Genomic DNA, 19,597 nt, shown 5'->3' on the forward strand with positions numbered 1-19,597 from the left:
AAATAAATAAAAATAAAGGTACTGTGTTCGTCTACAACTAAAAAAGACAAGAATATCATTTAAAAAAAACGAAATAGAAATAAGTTCTGGCATTCTATAGTACAGTGGGGTAACTACAGATCACAATAACCTATTATATATGTAAGGAACCAGAAAAGAGGAACTTGACCTTTCCAAACATAAAGCAATGACAAGGAGATGGAAATGTTAATTACCCTGATTTGAGCGGTACGCTTTGCATACATGCACTGGATTTTCACGCTGCATCCATAAATATGTGCAATTAATAAATAATAATAATCTTTGATCCTAAACCAAAGAAACTTGAAACCCTCATAAGGCAGCATTCCCACATGAGGACTCCTTTTGCAGTGAATTCTCAGAGTGCCAGCTGGGGTAGCCTATGCCCCTGCTCCACACACTGTGATACATGGATTCTTAGCTGAACTCCCTCCTAGGGAGCCAAAGCAAGAATTCTCTGATTCACTGGGGGACGTTTACTATATAGAGCCCTTGAAGGTGGTCCAGCTTCCCGAAATATTCTGCAGTAGAAGCTTGTAGAAATGTCGAGAGGCAAAGATGCAGCTTATTTATTGCTTAAGGAGATTTCAAAATTATGTCAGGGTCCATTTTTGTTCTCTCTCCTTAGGTGCCCTTTGTCAAAATTAAATAAGCATCAAGCAACTCTGCAAATCTCTTTGCAGCAGAGGATATAAAAAATTCTTAATTTCTTTAGGAACACGAGGAGGTACTTGCTGGAGGTACTGGTTTTTTTTATAACAAAATAATTTAATATTAATAGAAAGATGGTTAATAAAAAATTAATGCCAGCTCTTGCTTCCCAGAGCTGCCCAAGGAACATAGTTTCCTTTCTTTCTTTCTTTCTTTCTTTCTTTTTCAATAAACAGTTCATAATATTTCCAAAGTTTTCACAGCAAGAATTTTTTTCATGAAGTAGAACTGCTATGACATTTCCTAGTATCTAAAATTTTATTGAGTATAAAGTAAATACTATAAAATACAGATATACTTATTGAAGAAAGAATAAAAAAATAAATATTCATAGTGAATTGAAGTTTCCTATTAACTTCAGGAGCTTCAGGAGGTGAATATTTGCCTTAAAAACGATATCTTTTCCTTGAAAACCAGGTTAATAACCCACAGCTGGCTTTTGAGCATGACCTAGCAACATGGTAGAGGTACACTGCATATGTTGGATTTCAAATTCCAAAATGGAAACCAAGCCTGCACTTGGAAGAATCTTAGCGTCACATTTGAACTTTTCCTGTGGTTGGCTCAATTTTGTTGAGTGGCGATCTAGGTTTTCTGACATATTAAATATGTTTATAAAATTGAACTCTTTGGTTGTGATTCCCACTTTAGAAAAACACCAGATTGAAAGACAATGGGTCATAACAGAGTCTTGGCTTCCTTGTAGGAACAAGGATGACCAGATAGGTTCACTGACTCAGAAGGGACACAGAGAGGCAATCACAGCAGGGGAAAGGGACATGGTGGACCAGAGGGTCCACCAGCACTGGTCCCCAAAGCCTGTGTCATAGTGACATCCTACGTGTCTGTGTTTCTTTTCACATCTATTAAATGGGGTTAGCTTTACCCTCTGTGTATCTAGAGGTTTTATTGGGATAATTAAATGAGATTCCATAGTAATCATTTTGAAATGTTATAAACACTATTCCAGGGTGCAATGTTATAATAATTTTATGTTCCTGCCTACTAAATCATTGCATCTGACAACTTAAAACCATTTAAATTATATCCTAATTTATCCAGTATAAGAAGCATATCCTTTTAGATGAGTCATTTTTAGGACAGGATAGTACGTTTAGTTACTGCTAACTCAAGAAATTATTTTAGAATATTTCTCTCTATAGAGTTTCCCCCCTCATTTTCCCAAAAGTAGACTTGCTAATGAAAAGATTCTATAAGATACAGTAGGACAGACACCCTGTTTTAAGTGTGCATACATATACATTAAAGTGGAAAGAAATAAAAGTAGGTTTAGCTGAAAGGAAGTGAGGGAAATAAATGAAAGTCTGTTTAACTGAAAGGAAATGAGGGTCCAGTGAAATTCAGGTGAGAAAACTGAAATGTTCTAGAAAGACATGATGTTTAGGGTGAATCAGATCATGGGAATCTCACCCTGATTCATGAGAGTTGCCTTGTGTCATCTCACTTATTTGGCTTAACAGATGTCCAAGTTGAGACCTGGGTCCTAAGTCCCCTGACATGCTCAAAAGGGATTTCAAGAGGACTTTGGCCTTTCAGAAGACCCCCCAATATACAAATGTGTGAATAACTGGATGAGAATTAAAAACTCATGGCATGAATGATAGCTTGGGAAATATTTCTGAAAATCACATAGCAATGCATGATTAGTATCTTAATGATACTTAGGACTCTTAAAATAGAGAACAAAGGATACTTAAGATAAATGAATGAGAAAAGGAATATCAAATTCACAGAGAAGCCAATTAAAACAGCACATAGACATATGGAAAGATGGTCAGCTGTTAAGTACAAATTTACGAAAGATTACACCCATAATAAGCCGCAAAGAGCAAGCAGCAATCAAAGCTTACGAAAGAACAGTGAAAACAAAGGTCTTCTCACACAGAGGTAGAAACAGATACAGGAAAAAATATTACAGAATATGCCTGTGTTTCTTCCCAGGGAGGAAAAATGGGAGTCAGATGGTTTTCACTTTCCTATATTTTTAACTATTATGCAAGTGAAAAATAACCATGTGCTTTAAAAAGATAGTTAGAAAGATAAAAATATGCATTTATTGTAGAAAGAAAAGGATTACTGATAGGAATGGTGAGAGAGAAAGGAAAATCCAGCAATTGAATATTTTTACAAGGTCAAATATATTATTTCCTGGATTCAAGATTTTCTCTCATGTTTTTACCTAACCCATGTTTTCATGCCATTTATACATTTTTTTTTGCCTTTTATGTAGTATTTCCTCTTTTTAAAAAATAGATCTTTGACTTATCTATAATTTAATTTTCAAGGAGGTTAAATAAATGGTACTACATTTAAATACTCACAAATAGTTGTTTACTGATGTTAGTTGAATGATTCATACTCCCAATGATATGAAATGACATATTTATTAAGAACTTACTTTGATTATGTTTCTAAACCAGTTTCTATTCTCTTTATATGGTGCACTCGGCTGTGGTTTCACAGTTCACTTGAACTTCTAATAGAGATACTCTTCTCTCATCAGTTTTCATTTTACTAATCACAATATGTATTTTTTCATAAAATTTTCAGATTACTGTGTCAAAAATTTAAAACAAACCACCGAAGAAATAAAGCTAAAATTAAAGTTCATTGTAGTAACCAATGAAATAACACTAAACTCATAGAATAAACCCTTTTAAAATGTTGTGTATTTAAATAACATAAGATTTCTCTTGGGAAAAGCAAAATTTTCTTTCAGTAAGAACTTTCTGGTATAAGAGCTTTCTTTTCTTCCATTTTGGATACTATTTACATATTTTTTACATAGGAAAGCCATGGAAATCCTCTAACTTCTCATACTGTTTCTGAAAGATTTTCCTAGGTTGCCTGTGTTTTGCTTAAATAAAATGACATGTACTTTTTCTTTTGGGTTTTGCTTTTTGCTTAAGAGTAAATTTCTTCATTCATTTATTCCTCCTTCTTTTCCAAATTCTTTCTTTTTCTCACTTAACTGCATTAGCTAATATTTTTTTAAAGTTAATTAACAGGGCAATGGTGAGCATCCATTTCTTTTCCTGGTCTTTACTGTTTCACCGTAAGATGAAAAGCAAGAGACAAAGCTTCAGTTAGTATGGTAGATAAACACAAAGAGGGAGACCCATGCAGGGAATGTTCATTGCTCTCTAATTTCCTAAGGGATTTAAATTTAAAGCCAAACTTGATTAAATTTTTAATAGTCTTCTTGGCATCAAAAAGGGAAAATTTTTTCACTCTTTCAACTTACATGAGATAAATATTATCCTTGTATTTTTTTTAAATCAATATTTTTTAATTTTTATTTTTTAGTTTTAGGTTGACACAATATCTTCATTTTGTATTTATATGGTGCTGAGGATCGAACCCAGGGCCTCACGCATAATAGGCGAGCACTCTACCACTGAGCCACAACCCTAGCCCCTATCCTTGTATTTTGAGACAACATTTTGCTGTTTTGTTACAGTTTGCATTCAGTTTTCTCTATATTCAAATTGATCTAAGGATTTTGCTTCTTCTCAGTATTCATTTATTGAAGGGGATTCATAGTTTTTTCTCATGAATTTGTTTTTCTTAAATGTGGTTTATCATCATATTCATAGAATTTCTAAATCATAAGTTTTTCTACTTAATGACCTGAAGAATTCCAACATCACTGAAGGCACTTGATTTTTAATGTTTGATAAAATTTATAGTTCAAGACTTCTGGGTCAGATACTCTTTTGGATTGGAAGTTAGATTTTTCTGTCAGTTTAGGATAATGTAAGTATGACATTCTAAGACATATTCATTTATTAATTTATATAAAGATGTGTTTGGCTTCACTTTCCCTCTTCTAATATCTTTCATCTCATTTTTGATCTTTGGTTTGTTATGCTCTTTTAATTTTTGGTGAGAAAAAAGTCATTATGGAGTTGGGCATGGTGCACATGCCTGTAATCCCAGTGACCCAGGAAGTTGAAACAGGAGGATTTCAAGCTCAAGGCCAGCCTCAGCAATTCAGTGAGATTGTATCTCAAAATATAAAGTAAAAAGGGCTGGTGATAAGACTCAGTGTTTAAAAGCCCTGTGTTTAATACCCAATACAAACAAACAAAAGCAAAGCAAAACAAAACAACAACAATAACAACAACAACAAAAACACCAGGAGTGGTAGATTAGGCCTGTAATCCCAGTAGTGTGTGAGGCTAAGGTAGGAGGATCACAAGTTCAAAGCCAGTCTCAGCAACTTAGTGAGGCCCTCAGCAACTTAGCAAGACCCTATCTCAAAATAAAATATAAAAAAGGGCTGGGAATGTGGCTGAGTGGTTTAGCGCCTCTGGATTCAATTCCCAGTACCAAAAAAAGAAAAAAGAAAAAAAAAACCACTTTGATATGGAAATTTTAAGTTTATTCTGAGATATACTTGTTTTTTCAGCCCCCAGCAAAAGAGTCATTATCTGTCTTTTGCATGAGGTCTTCCTCATCGCATTTGGTAAGTTTATTTTGCACAATGGACATACGGCTTCTTTGCTGAGATTCTTCATTTTGATAGAGACATTGCTATTGGGTTTTCTCATTGGCTCAACTATAGCTTGGGGATGTTTCTCTTGCATGTGCTTATACTAATACTCTCCTTGCTTTTGCATCTCTGCCCAGTGCAGTCTTGATCTGGATTGGGTGTTGATTGCTTTGATTTTATTTTCTCTATTTTATCCTATGTGATTTTGGACAGAGAGAGAGAAACTCTATATGGGGTTTGATTCTTCTGGTTTGCTACTTTAATTCTTGTCATAACTGGATAATTAAATGCCAGTTTGTGTGTTTTCCTCCTTTCATGAGTGAGGTGATTATGTGCAGGCATGTGCATGTATGCATGTACATAGGCACTGCCACACTTTTCTAAGGTGGAAACTATAGCAGAATGTATTAGGTAGAAATTTGGACATATACATCAGTGTTTCACTTTAGATGCACATCATTTTGGACCAAGCAATTCCATTTTAAGAAATATGTCAGAAATCAAAGGTGTGGGAACATGTTAGCAACAGGAATGCTTCTTTTAGAGCTGTTTATAATGTGGAATCCCTTAGAAACAAAGAAGACATCTAATAGTAAGTACTCACTTAATAAGTGTTAATTAAATTGTGGTATTTACATTCAGTAAAATATAGCCATTAGAAATGATACATACTTAAATATATGAAGAGGTAAAGTAGAAAATTATAACAGATGATTTATGTAAAAGAGCATCACCTAATGTGAATAACAAACAAGATATTATGGATTGTATCTGTCAGAGGGTAGAGATGGTCTTCACTGCCTTTTAAACATATTTTCAAGAATAATTATGAATTAGCTTCATAATCAGAAAAATAATAATAAAGCTTAAAAATGAAAAGAAAAACTGAGAAAGATACACACTCTCTACCACCATCTTGATATGAATACCAAATATGGATAGAAGGCTCTGTGCCTGGTACTGTACAAGGTCCTTAACACAATTATCTCACTTAATCCTCGTAACAGCTCCATAAGGCAGAAATTAGTGTTTCAATTTTCAGCTGAGGAACTTGACAGGCTAAATATGCCCAATGTCACACAGCTCATAAAAGACGACGCCTGCATGTGAACTCAGCTCAGCCTGACTGAAATCCACCAGGGCCCCAGTGCCCCTCAGAATCACCAACAACAACTCGCTGATTTAAAGATTCCAGGTTTGATCATAGAAAACTCATTATTTAAACTGCTGAATATTAATCCTTATTTCATACTCCAAATATGAACTTAAAAGAGGACTCAAAGAATAGAATACAGACTTTTCTGAAAGAAAGAAGTTTAAAACCAGAAGACATAAAAATTTATGCTTTAGTGAAAATCATTGAATCTTCTCTTTAACTATTTTTGAGAAACAGAGAAAGAGAGCTTGAAAAAGTAGGTTCTAAATAATTAGATCTTATTGTATCAACTTTTTCAAGCCATCAGGTAAACAATTTAATATACTAAAGGAGCAAGTTTGCTTTAAGATATCCTCATGGTAGAAGGACATCCTGATTTTTCCAGTGGCTTAACCCAGTCACTGGACCAATCACAAGCTGTGCTTTGATTTAAAAAAAAATACCCCATTCTTCAACCCTTCGCTTTTCTCACAAATCCAAATTCTAACTTTCGTTCATGTTTTCTTCTAATTATTAGCATTCTACACAGAATACTTGTCCAATGAAATCAATCGACTTATTTCAACAAGACGCGCTAACGTTAAAAAGTAAGAACAGTGGCAACAACATAATTGAGATAACCCAAGAGTTCAGACACAGTAGGTGCTAGAATGTTGAGGGGATTAAAACTAATATAGCAATTAACCTTTCAAACATCTCTGCTCTGGAAAGCTATCTCTCAGGAAATTTCATAACCAGTAACAAGTCACCCAATAAAGTAGCCATTTCATAGATTATCCATATCTGCCCCACCCCACCCAAGCCCAAGGCAAAACAATGAGGCATCCAGGATTCTAACTCAAAGCAATAAAATTAAGGAAGAGTATCATACGCAGAAGCTGAAATAATGGAAGTCAAGTCCTGGCATCAAGTCCTTTTAAGAAACATTTAGAAACGTCCAATATTATTCACTGCCTCACCGAGAAATAGTAATTAATAAGACAAAATCAAAAACCCTGGAGTTGAATTAAGTGGATGATCAGGTAAGATAGTGCCAATGATCATCATCCCCCTGCTCTTCCTCCAGTTGGAAGAGCAATACGAATAACAATTTGCCAATTAAAATAGCAAACACACGAGGATTCAGAAGCTAAACTGTAAAGTATCGGCAAAAAAAAAAAAAAAAAACCACTATTTTAAAAATTCATTTAAATCATGATTTTTGACAAGCAATAATTTCAATTGGTGCCTCATATCCATCGTTATGATAGTGCTGAGCCTGCCAAGATAATATATATTCATAAAATAAATCATAAAGCAACAAGGACTTGATGCAAGTATAACATCCTTAGACACAAATTAATAATCTAGGATAGAAAGTACAGGTTCCTGAATTCTGAGCCAACCAATAAAATGTTGGAAACGTTTCATTTTCTACTTACTCAACTAACCAGGAAAAAACAAAACAAAATAAAACAAAAAACAACCAACAACCAACAACAAAACCAAGAAATGCCATCAAATGTTCTATACTCTATTCTTTTAAGAAAAATGCAAAGGGATCTCAAAGCAAGAGCCAATTGCTTCCTTTCTCCAGCTTAAACAGCAGTTCCTCATTGGAACACTGAGGCTTAGGTCCACCATAGCCATATCGAAAAAAACAAACCCAAGAAAACCCCATTAAGGTCTCATGAAAACCTGAACTTATCCCGAAATCTCTATGGATGCATGTCTATAAATTATCTGCAAAGATCTCAAACATTACTTTAAAGGGAACAGCTAAGCAAATTGGTCCCAACAGAAATACAAATAAATGGATTAAAAACTGGCTATCTAACCGTATACAGAGAGAAATCGTAATTGGTAGTCCGTCTAGTTGGGGAGAGGTTTCCAGTGGGGTCCCACAAGGATCGATATTGGGTCCCATTTTGTTTAATATCTTTATAAAAAATCTGGAAGACAAAGTAGAGAATGTGCTAATTAAGTCGACTGATGCCAGTAGTTTGGGATGGGTTGTTAAAGTAAATTGGATATAGATAAATGCTACTGGTCTCTAGAAAGCATAAAGATAGAGCAATGCTAGCAGAGCAGCCAATTATTTGGGTTTAAAAAATGTATTTTTAAAAAATTAATTACAAGCAGTAGAAATAGATTAAAGAAATCTTAGCGGCTTTGCATTACAAAAGATTAGGCACAATGGGAAAAGACAATACAGAGATTCACAACAACCATGAATGTAGAATAAAGAACACCTTCAAATGAAGATCTTTTGGGGCATCTCTATTGTGATGCTTATGAATATGATTATTTTTCTGATTTCATTTTTGGTGTATATGAAAATTACATATTTTCAAATGTTCATCTTTTATGTATTACTTTATTGAATTTAAAATTTCTACAAGACTTCTATCAAATTTCAGCATAAAGTTATTTATATACTTGAATAAAAAAGAAAACTGGGGTTTTGTGGGTTTCTCAATGCAGTAAAGATACTGGAGGCATTTCAAATATGTAATAAGTATCGTGGCTAAAAGGCAAGACTAACTAACTTTTCAAACATGCATATACTTAGTAATTGGCAGAAAAAATAAACCAGGAGAAAACATAAGACTTTAAGGAAAAATAAAGGAGAGTTGAAAACTTGAAGACCTGATCAGAAACAGGGAGGAAAATTAATCAAAAGCAAATTCTATCAGGAAACACTCAGTAGTGCACACATATACACAAGAATTCAAGGGACAACAGAAAGGACTCTCCTAACACTAGCAGGGAGATTGGATTTTTAAAAATTTATTTTTTCTCTTATTTTGGAGGGTATTATATTTTCTGAACTGTAGAGGACTCTTGGGAAAACTACTTCATAGACTTCATGTTGGTGTGAAGATTGCTTAAAAAGTCTTGATATTTCCCATCGTCATTTGTCACATGAAGGCAACTGTGAAAGTGACACTTGCTTATGGATTTCTATGTGCAGAGAGGTTTTCTTTTTCTTTTTTTTTTTTTCGTGAAGTCAATTGAGTTGAATATATGAACTGATGTGGAACGACCTTTTCAATGTAACTTTATTTTTTTTCATTTGTTAGCACTGTGGAATAGACACTGAATATGGCTAGGAAAACCCAAAGCGCATCTCAGAGGTGTTTACTTCGCTATGCAACCTGGGCTGTTGCATTTTCTTTAAGGGTTTTAGTTTTTGCATCACTAAAATGACAAGATAGTAATTTAGAAGCCACAACTTTCCTTTCTTCAAATAAAAAGTTAAGAGAAAAACAACACAGAAATGGGAAAAGAAAAATCTGCTCAAGGAACAATGGGTTCCCATCTGGGCTGGCTTCCCATTTTGATCCATCCCTGACCTCAGGGCAGAGCAGTTTAACAGTAAGTTTAGGTGGCTGGACACACTACTTTCAACTCTAGGAAACTACCAAAGGTGAAAAATTCAATCCCTCTCCTACTGGCTGACTTTTTTTTCCCCCCAGAGTATAAAATATTTATCTGATGATATGTGCCTGATCTTTGAAAAAAGACAATGAAAAGAAGGGACATGGAAAACTACCCCATTCACAATGCTCTCTACAAGAAATAGAAGCATTATTCCTGACATCAACACAAAAGAAAGCATTGGACAATCAGAACCCAGTGTGGATCCCCTCTAGTCTTTCATGCTGGGTTGAAAAAGAAACCATGGGGACCTGGAATATTAGATGCAACTTTTTTTTTTTGTTTTAATCTCATCTAGATGTATTCCATTCTATTCAATAAAGCTTGACATAGTGGGTTTGTTATAAACTTTAGAGTGAACACTCATGGAAAAGTGATTTCCTTGCTTTAACTTTATAATTTCTGCCATACAACATTCCTTTCCAGGTCATATTCTCCTTAAGGGTTGTGACTGCCCCCTACATGCTAGACCACCATAAAACGCACAGGCAAGCATCGCCCATAAGTGTGGAAACTATAAATTTTATTTTTAAAGTAATAATGCCTGACACTAATAGTTTATTAATATTTACAACTAGCAGAGTCCTTACCTCGTATGGAGGTCACTTCTATTAAAGAATTTTAAGAATAACACAAACATATTGTTCTTTTCTGCCCTCAGTTTCTCATGTTTGAGACTGAGGAGCAGATGCTCTGAGCTGGACAGGTCTTTGCTACAGAAAGCTGTCCTCTGCACTAGCAGGTGGATAGTAGCGTCCCTGACCTCATCATGCTGGATACCAGTAGCAATACCCTTTTCACAGTTTGACATCCAAAAATATCTTCTGACATTGTCAAGAATTCTCTGGGAGACAAAATAGCCCCTGTCTTTGAAACACTGAAAAAGGAGGATTTCTAAATATCTTTCTTATTCTCTTGTATTTTATCACCTCAGTTGTGGATCTATCTGCAGCCAAGAGGATGGGCTTTTCAACCTGGTGAGGTACCTGATAAGTGAAGCTTTCTCTACTCCAGCTCAGTACTGAGTGTAAAACACCTAAAGCTTTCCAGATTCAGTTCATATAAAATATCCACCATCTAGATCTTAAATTTATCATTTAAATGCAAATTAGTATGAAAAATAGGGTAGATGAAAGTGAGAGAGCTCAGATGCTATCTTATTAAGTCAGCCTTGTGTTAGGCAATTGATTTAAACTCATCTTAAGCTGCAGTCCTCTGAGATAGTGCTATTTATTCATTCTCTTTCGTTTACTAAGACTATAATATTAGGTAAATCATGAAATGGATGTTAAAAGTACTCTGACATTTGACAGCCCAAGAAAGCTGTGAGTGTAGGTTGGAATCTACCAACCAAAAGACTCCATTCAGTGAAACCCTGGGCATTGGTAAGAAATTAATAATTTCCTTGGCCCCATGGCTCATTGGCTTACAAAGCCTATGTTTATTATTTGCATCATTATTAACATCATGTTCTGAGAAAGAAGTGCCTTTGGTTAGAGAACAGTCTAAAATCAAATAACAGACCTATGGGTATGTGGGAAACATAAGTTTCCACAGGGTTTACTCAAATAAATCCCAATGGTAGAGATTATTTATATGTTCTATCCTGAAATTAATTTGAAGCTAGACAAAATTAAAATATCAATTAAATAATCAATTATTATTATTATACAGAATAACTCCATATGGTTTAAAGATTTGGTTGCTTTCTTTGTCCTATTACCATTTTATTGAACTCAATATTACACATTATTTCCTAAACACTACTTCAAGCAGATACTAAGTCAAGACCTTGTTTTCATTATCTATTTCAAAGGATCTAAATCTGGACTATTGGGAAATGCATACACAATTATAGAGTCTAGTGCAGAAAGTTCTATAACAGGAAGCCAGGTAAAGTTCCATTCTGGGATTAATGTGGATTAACTCCATTGGGATTCTTGACAGAAGCCTCAAAGTGGTGATTTCTCAACTTGGCTGCAAATCAGAATTCCTGAGGAAATTAAGGAGTATGCAATCAAGACATACCCCAAGATAGTCAAATGAGAATTCTGGGGGAAGGGATCCTGCCTTCAGTATTCTTTTTAATCGTCTACAGATCATTCCATTTGGCAGCTGAGGTTGAAAACGGTTGTTCTAAAGAATAAACAGTGTTTACTATCATGCAGGAAGTCTTTGACTATGCCTGACATAAACAAGATGGTGGCCTCATATGTCAACTGCTTCAATGATAAGGGTATATGTGCAAGGTGTTCAGTAATCCTGTGTCACTAAATGAAAAAATCTATTCCTCTTTTTTTTTTTTCTTCCACACTTGTCTGATGACCTCAAGGGGGAAGTCTCAATTTGTTGCTGGGGGGGGGGTCTTAACACATCTCTAGAATGGTTTATTATACTTTTAAGTTTAAGAGAATAAATATTTTAGGTCCAAAGTCCTGTTATTTATTTTTATTTTTTTTAAAAAAAAATCCTCCAGAAAGTAATAATAATTTGAGTGACATAAAGTATAAAAATTTAAATAAGGTGAATAAATTGAAGAAATGTAAATAAAATAGACAATATATTTATGCCTGGGGAAAAAGTCACATAGGTGGTTCTCAGACAAAGTTGTGGGAAAACCTACAGTTCATGGAAAGGGCATCACCCAAAGCTTGGGTGATGAGTTTGGGCCATAATTGTGCCTTTCTCACTACATATATTTGTAATTTGGGGAAAATTATCTATTCTCTCCCTGGGGCTTTGGTTTCCTCCTGTTTTGAGGAAGGCCATTAGCCTATACTAGTAGCATTCCTCTATGCACTTAAGAAGCAAGAGGGCTTGCCCTCTGAATTTACCTTGTTGACATCCAGGCGCATCTTCTCATTGTTGGCACTAGCAGCCTTCTCTGCTGCTTTCTTTTGGCGTTGGGGTCCTCTCCCAAAGAAGATGTAGTTGACCAAAGCATATTCCAGAAGGGCCATGAAAACGAAGACAAAGCACCCCATTAGGTACATGTCAATGGCCTTCACATAAGGGATTTTGGGCAGAGTTTCCCGGAGGTGAGTGTTGATTGTGGTCATTGTTAGTACAGTTGTAATTCCTGGAAAAAAAAAAAAAAAGGAAAAAGAAAAAAAGTTAGAATAATGATGTTCCCATTTCTTTTTTGCTCTTACAATCACTGGAAAGGTTAATTTTACTCATTTATATAAACCACAACAGATTTACTGGGCACTTATTATATATCAGCTCTGTGATAGGCCCTGGGGATGTACATAAATTAGCTTATGGTGAACATTAATCACTTTGGGAGATTTCCTTTCATTATGTTTCCTTTTATTTATACTTATTATAACTAGTGAATTAAATGCTATCATAACCGTATGCATAAAATGAGTACATGGGGGAAGATCCTAGTGCAGTTCTGTGACGTAGTGGGGAGGAGAATAGGAAATGGATATGTCTGAGCAGATTTCTGAAGACTGAGTGATCATTACCCTGGTAAACAAGGCCTGGAGGGCAATATTTAAAGAATACAACAGGGTACTGGGGTGGAGAAAACTTGATATAAAAGGTTGGGTTTCCAAGAAAAATTATGGGTGCATTATTAAGCAGGATGAATTGAATTGTGAGAAGAGGGGAGATTCAAGAAAGGGCTGCAAGATGGGGAGCCTAAGAAGACGTTTAAATTAAAGGCAACGTGAAGCATTGGCCAGCTTCAAGCAGGAAACTTATAGACAACTGAATTTAGGACAGTCACTCTGGTAGCAGGGTGGAGTGTGGGTCAGACACAAGCAAGACAATAAAGGACACCAGTTCAAAGGCTTCTGGAAAAATCCACTTAAATGACAGAGGGGAAGTAAAATAAGAGCAATGATTCTGAAATCAATGAACACATTATACAGATGGCATTAAATGAACCACTTGTCAACATTTCAGAAACTGGAAGTGGAGGGTAGCGGAGAAGAAGGAGTTAGTTCTCATGGCTTAGGGTTGGACAATCAGGCACAATGCCCACATAAACAGCTCAGAAGTATTATAAGAGTTCTATGGGAAATGCCACCCTGGGTTAGACTCTAACTGCTCCTCCAGTAGAGTGGAGAGCTCTGGCTGTCGCAAGTAGTTTTCCTCGAAGTTGTAATTGGAAGGTAAAGAGCACAGGAGTCCAGAGCTCTGAGCATGATAAATTCCAACTTTGTTGCCAAACAGTGAACGTGAAAATAGACAAAGCTCAGAGGTCAAGATCACACAGATGGGAAGTCGTACCATGACTGTTTAAAACAGCGTCTTTCTAACTGTTCCCTTTAACACTACCCAAACAGCATATCTCAAAGGCTAAATTTTATTTCTATGACTTTTTGAGGACATAGTTTTCTGATTCGATTTTTATCTAGCAACAGCGTCATACTTCTAATTTTGCTTCTGTAGATTTTCATGAAAAACTTCAGAAAATATAGATTTGAGCCTTGGTTTTGCTTTATGTTAAATGAAGTATCTTAACGGTTCTCCTCTCTTTTCTATGTTAATCATTTTTGTTCTCTTCTCCATGTCAACTATAGACTACCCTGCTCCACATGATGAGACAATGTTGATTTGACTAAGTCCGATTTTGAGGTATTTCTGAAAATATTAGCAAATTGCTCACCTAAAAAGATGTTTCAAAAATCTCCTTTAAAAAGTAAATGATTATTTCTTGATTCTACAATACACACAAAGTAGATATAGGATATTCTCAAACTGTATGCATTCCTTCTTCATTCAGGGAACAATTACTGAGCACCATTCCCCAGGCAGGACACTGTGGATACAATACCAGATTTGGATCTTCCCCTGGAGATCCTTCAGTACTGTGGGAGAAAATTCATCGCAGAATGAAAGTTATACCTATGGCTAGTCCTCATAGGGCAGCATTTTAAGAGTATATATCACAGGCCTTGCCAGAGGTCATTTCTTCTACTCCCTTCCATCCTTGGGCCATCATATTCTAACCTTAACATCAGCCAATGTGAACCCCTTTCAAACTGAAATCAAATCTTGTCATTTTTTTTTTTTTTTTGCTCAATGGCAATGTCTGTCTGTATCATAGTCTATAAAAACCTTCATGATCTTTCATTCCTCCCTCCCCAATATCATCTTTACTCCGCCCCTTGAGCTTACTCTATCCTGGCCTCAGAAGATTCTTGAGAACCTATTTTGATGGTTCCTGCCTCAGGGTACTCGCAGTAGCAGGGAATATCATCACCAAATGAGCTACTTGGGTCTTCGTCTTGAACTCTTGTGTTTTATGGACAACTTCTGCCCTCAGATCAGCCTTGATTTTCCTAAACTGTTCTCTGTTGTACACTCAAGCCCTCTTACCTGGCTGATTTCCCTCTATGGATTTATCCTCTACTATAATATGCATGGTTATTCAATTTGTTGTCTATCTTTTACTACCTGAGTAAATCTTCCAGAAGAAGACTGCTGTACCCAGTGCACCGTCTGGTTAGACCCTATCAGGAATTCAACAGATATTTTTTTGAATGAATAATGAATGACTTTCTAAGAAAGCAATAATGGAATTTGAGATCTCGTGGTGAAGAAGTCAACAATTCAATATTTTAAGGGGAATAGTCAGAACTGGAAATAATGAAGATTGTACAGAAGGTCATAAATTTACTTTACCCAGAGTTAATAACAAAAATATTTAAGAAATATAATTTAATATCCTCCTCCTGTTGTTATAAGAGAAAAAAGCCTTATGACATGCCATGCCACAGATTATTTCCCAGTGTTCTTATTCTGCTGTCTCTATCCTCTGTATGCTGCTCAAAACCATTAATAAAACTGTAGAATCCTTTTTACTTATCCTTCTACTACATATTGCATATCCTTGTCTTATGGAAGAAAAGTTGGAAAGGAGCTCTTCTCAGGTATAGAAGCATGCAATAGATGCAAATTGAACACTTATGCAAGCAATATTACATGAAATATGTTTCAATAAAAATATGAAACCAATGAATCTAATTTCATTACCAACAGCTATATAGTTAACTAATTTTGACACGCAAGAGCTTTAATTCGTGTTTAATTGATTTAATGGTGAATCAGATCACCCAAAGTCTGAAGGCTAAACTCTTGTAATGGGCAAGGTCCAGTCGTGTCAGGCATTACAAATCCCTGGGTAGGAAACTGCATGCATGTACAGACATGCAGGCACAGAGTGAAACCCACAGGCAGTTGGAAAATGGCTTACCTAAAGCCACTCTGGCAGCTGACGCATCATAATTAATCCAGAAAGAGACCCAGGAGAGGATCGTAATCAAGATGGAAGGCATGTATGTTTGCAGGATGAAGTAGCCAATATTTCTCTTAAGCTTAAAGCTGAGGGACAATCTGGGATAGGACCCTAGAAAGGCAATTTCAGAATGTTATCATTATTAATTAATAGCTACACAATGCTTTTCATTAAAGTCCATAAACATTTTGACATATTCCCTAAATTCAATTCTAGCTCTTGGTTTAGGAACTTGTCCTCCCCCCCCCCCAGCAAAAACAGTCTGTGAGCACTGGGGTTTAATTAGCAGGAGCTACTGAGTGGCAGAAGCTACTCAGTGTGGAATACATCCTATACTCACCAGTGATTAAAAAGGATTCCTGCTTTTCCCTACTCAGCGCCATACACTGAAGGAACAGAGACTGATTCTCTGCCATTGTGATGACAAGACTCTTTGGGAGAACCTTTTGTTGCCTTTCTTAATTGTCCCCCAGCAAGTTCACCCTATCGCTTTTCTCTTACATAAGAATAAAGCTGCATGCTCTGATCATAGAAAATAAAAGTCCCTTCTGTGTAGATTTTCACGTGCATAGATCCTTTATTAGTTCTTAACAATTTCAATGCTCCCTGATTCTCAAGATGGTGAAGAATCATTGCTTTTGAGCAACATTTTTGGGAAAAAACAACTAACAGTATAGGTTACTAAGTCTGGGTTTTTGGTTGTAGTGATCTAGGGCACTACTCTTTGGATGAGAGTCACAGGAGAGCACATTCTCACAATATAAAAAGTTCACGTTAATGCACTGCACGGGAGATACTTCCACTATTTGAGAGAAGCTTTATTTAGTCTTCTTGGGCTAATATGAAAGTAAGATTATTTGAAGCAGCAACTCATTCCAAAGAGCTTTAGGGGTTTAAAGATTCTATCCTTTGGAAAAGTTTTCAGTTTGTTTTCTTTCCTTTATATTTTTGTCTTTTTAGGGATTTGGAGGACATCCCACTTTGGAAATAGTTCTTTTAAGCTAGAGGCAACTTGGTATATTTACCAAGTCACACAGCTCTTGCTTTAAATGGTTTGTGGTTTGTAGGAACAAGAAGTATCTGAATTCTTAGCAGAAAGGTGATCGATATTTACTGTTACAGTATTAGCCATTACTGTGCCAATGGGATTCACTTCAATGGAAAAATTATATAAAGTGGGTCATTCTTGTTAAGATTTCAATTTCTTTTGCTACTAAATTAATATCTAGCAAATAATTGTTTTCCTGGTTTTTTGTTTAAAAATAAATGTAAAAGAATTATGTCGATGACATCAAGTCTGGCAACCTCCAGTCTCAGAGTTGAAAGGGCCAAGATGGCAAAGACAGTAGGATGATGTCAACGTCTGGAAGGGGCAGAATGGTGAAGATCATAAAACTCTTCTCCTCTGCTGCCTGAGGACTTCCACTGTGTTGTTCTAGGCCCCGGGATGATCCTAAGTTCTCAGGAAGGCCTTGAGCTGGGGACCTCTCTGACTCAGGTCTTCAACTCTTCTGTATCCCGTTTCTAAAATCTTAGTCCCTTCTCTAGCACGAGGTACATGCAGATGACCCTCTGAGCTTTGCTGGGGCACCTTCTGGAGAGGAGCTGCCTGGGTTCTGGATGGAGCTGTAGGCTCTGTGGGGAGCAGGGTTTTCAGCAGAGCCAAATCCTTCAGAGGCTTGATCCTTCCCGGGACAGGACCTCAGTGAAAGCGAAGCCTTTTGACAAACTATGATGAAGATTCATTTCCCTGATACGAACCTGTGGAGAAAACAACCTTCTTGGTGATAAGTTTGTAGTCTACGATGGAGAATTGCGGGAGCTCAATCTTGGTTACTCCTGTTACGGCATTGTCATCCCCACGCCAGTAAAATTCAATGTCATCAGTGGTATATCCATCTGTAAAAGGAAACACACACCAAAAAAAAAAAAAAAAAGAAAAAGAAAAAGAAAAAGAACATCTGTTTAGAAAAGCAACTTTAAAAGCTACACCTAAAGGTCATAATGTGTCAAATACCATAGTCAGCATGTAGAGTCTATTACCACATTAAAACCTCCTATAGAGATCCTACTAGGGAAATATGACTAGACCCTCATGGGAAAACACAGGTGTAGAGAAATGAACTACTCACAGCCTCTTGCAACTGGGAAGTGCAGATGGGGCTTGAAACTAGGTTTATCTGGTTATAAACCTCACTTTAGGAAACTCTTTCCCATCACGTTACCACATAACTCTAAATTGCACTCAAAGAGGACAGAAGAGGAGAAAACTCATGGAAATGATCAGCTCAGTACTGAAAGCTACCAAACACTCCCCAATAATATAAAATATCTGAATTACAATATATTTGGCTTTCATGTCAGAAGAGGAATGATTATGAAGAAGTGGGTAATCAATTTTTCAATATTCACATACATGATCTCTAAATTTGATTTTATAACACATCCAATTAAAAACATCCCCAAATCAATATAACACTAATTCCAATAGTTCTGAGGAGCAGCGTACACGCTATGTACACAGTTATTTATCAGATACCTATGGTGCTCATCAGTGCAGTCTCTAGGGAAAGGAGTGTGTATAACAAAGACCTGTTCTTTGTTCCAATGACATTTTCAAGCCATGGATCTGAGTACAATTTCAACAAATAAGCACAGATATCAATAACTAATACTCAAACATCTAACTGTAATGAATACACCACACTGGACCACAATCAGTGTGATACATGGAAGTATGCAATGGAGTCCAGTGTATATTAATGACATTTTACACACTTATTCACCCCCTCAAAAAATCTCCCCCCCAAAATGCATACATTTGCATATATTAAATTTAAAGTGATACCATATTTATCTCTTCAAAGAACTTTTGCATCTGGATTGTTTACAAGTCTAAGAGGCAGGCAAGTCTAAGAGACACGCACATACAAATCATAAAGATTGTGTAAGTTCTGGGGTTGTGGCTCAGTGACAGAGTGCTTGCCTTGCATGTGTGAGGTACTTGGTTTGATTCTCAGTACCAACCACATAAAAATAAATAAAATAAAGGTATATGCCCATCTATCAATAAAAAAAAAGATTGTGTAAGTTCTTTGTCCTTTGACATGTGACTGCCCCAAAGGATAACTGGACTTTTTCTAAGGTTTCAATTTTCCTCATATGGACGCATATACCATGGGTCTAGAACAACATCTCAAATGCAATCTAATTTCTCATTGGTTCTTTATACAGATCTCTGTTACAAACTAGTTCAGTAATAGTGATAATTCCACCACCAATAAACAATTTAGAATAACAGAAAAAAAATGGCAATAGCTCCTAGAATCAAACTAGGTAGTTAGAAGAGCATCCTAACATTGAAAATATAATGTCTAAACATAAAAGGGGTATCTTTGAAATAGGAAGATAATCATCTCCCTTGAAAGCAGCCCTCAGATTCTCCTTGACTTCTATGATAAACATATAGATGTTATTAAATCCCAACCACCATTGACTGATTCAGTTCACAGGCTTCAAG

At 36.0% G+C, this 19,597-nt stretch overlaps 1 protein-coding gene across 5 annotated transcripts in view; it reads right to left on the bottom strand.

Moving 5' to 3' along the window:
• Positions 1-19,597, bottom strand: part of Gabrb2 (gamma-aminobutyric acid type A receptor subunit beta2) — a 232,748-nt gene that overhangs the window by 26,039 nt on the left and 187,112 nt on the right. For 4 of the 5 annotated variants that reach the window (XM_021726465.3, XM_021726464.3, XM_078052053.1 and 1 more), the window contains 4 exons: positions 17,839-17,976; positions 16,036-16,188; positions 12,659-12,903; positions 8,222-8,335 (listed from right to left, as the gene is read on the bottom strand). In XM_021726465.3, the coding sequence (XP_021582140.1) occupies positions 8,222-8,335; positions 12,659-12,903; positions 16,036-16,188; positions 17,839-17,976 (650 nt within the window). The remainder of the gene's footprint in view (positions 1-8,221; positions 8,336-12,658; positions 12,904-16,035; positions 16,189-17,838; positions 17,977-19,597) is intronic. The other variant, XM_078052045.1, reaches the window with a different exon arrangement.

Source organism: Ictidomys tridecemlineatus, chromosome 1, assembly GCF_052094955.1.
Source record: "Ictidomys tridecemlineatus isolate mIctTri1 chromosome 1, mIctTri1.hap1, whole genome shotgun sequence".
Lineage (NCBI taxonomy): Eukaryota > Metazoa > Chordata > Mammalia > Rodentia > Sciuridae > Ictidomys > Ictidomys tridecemlineatus.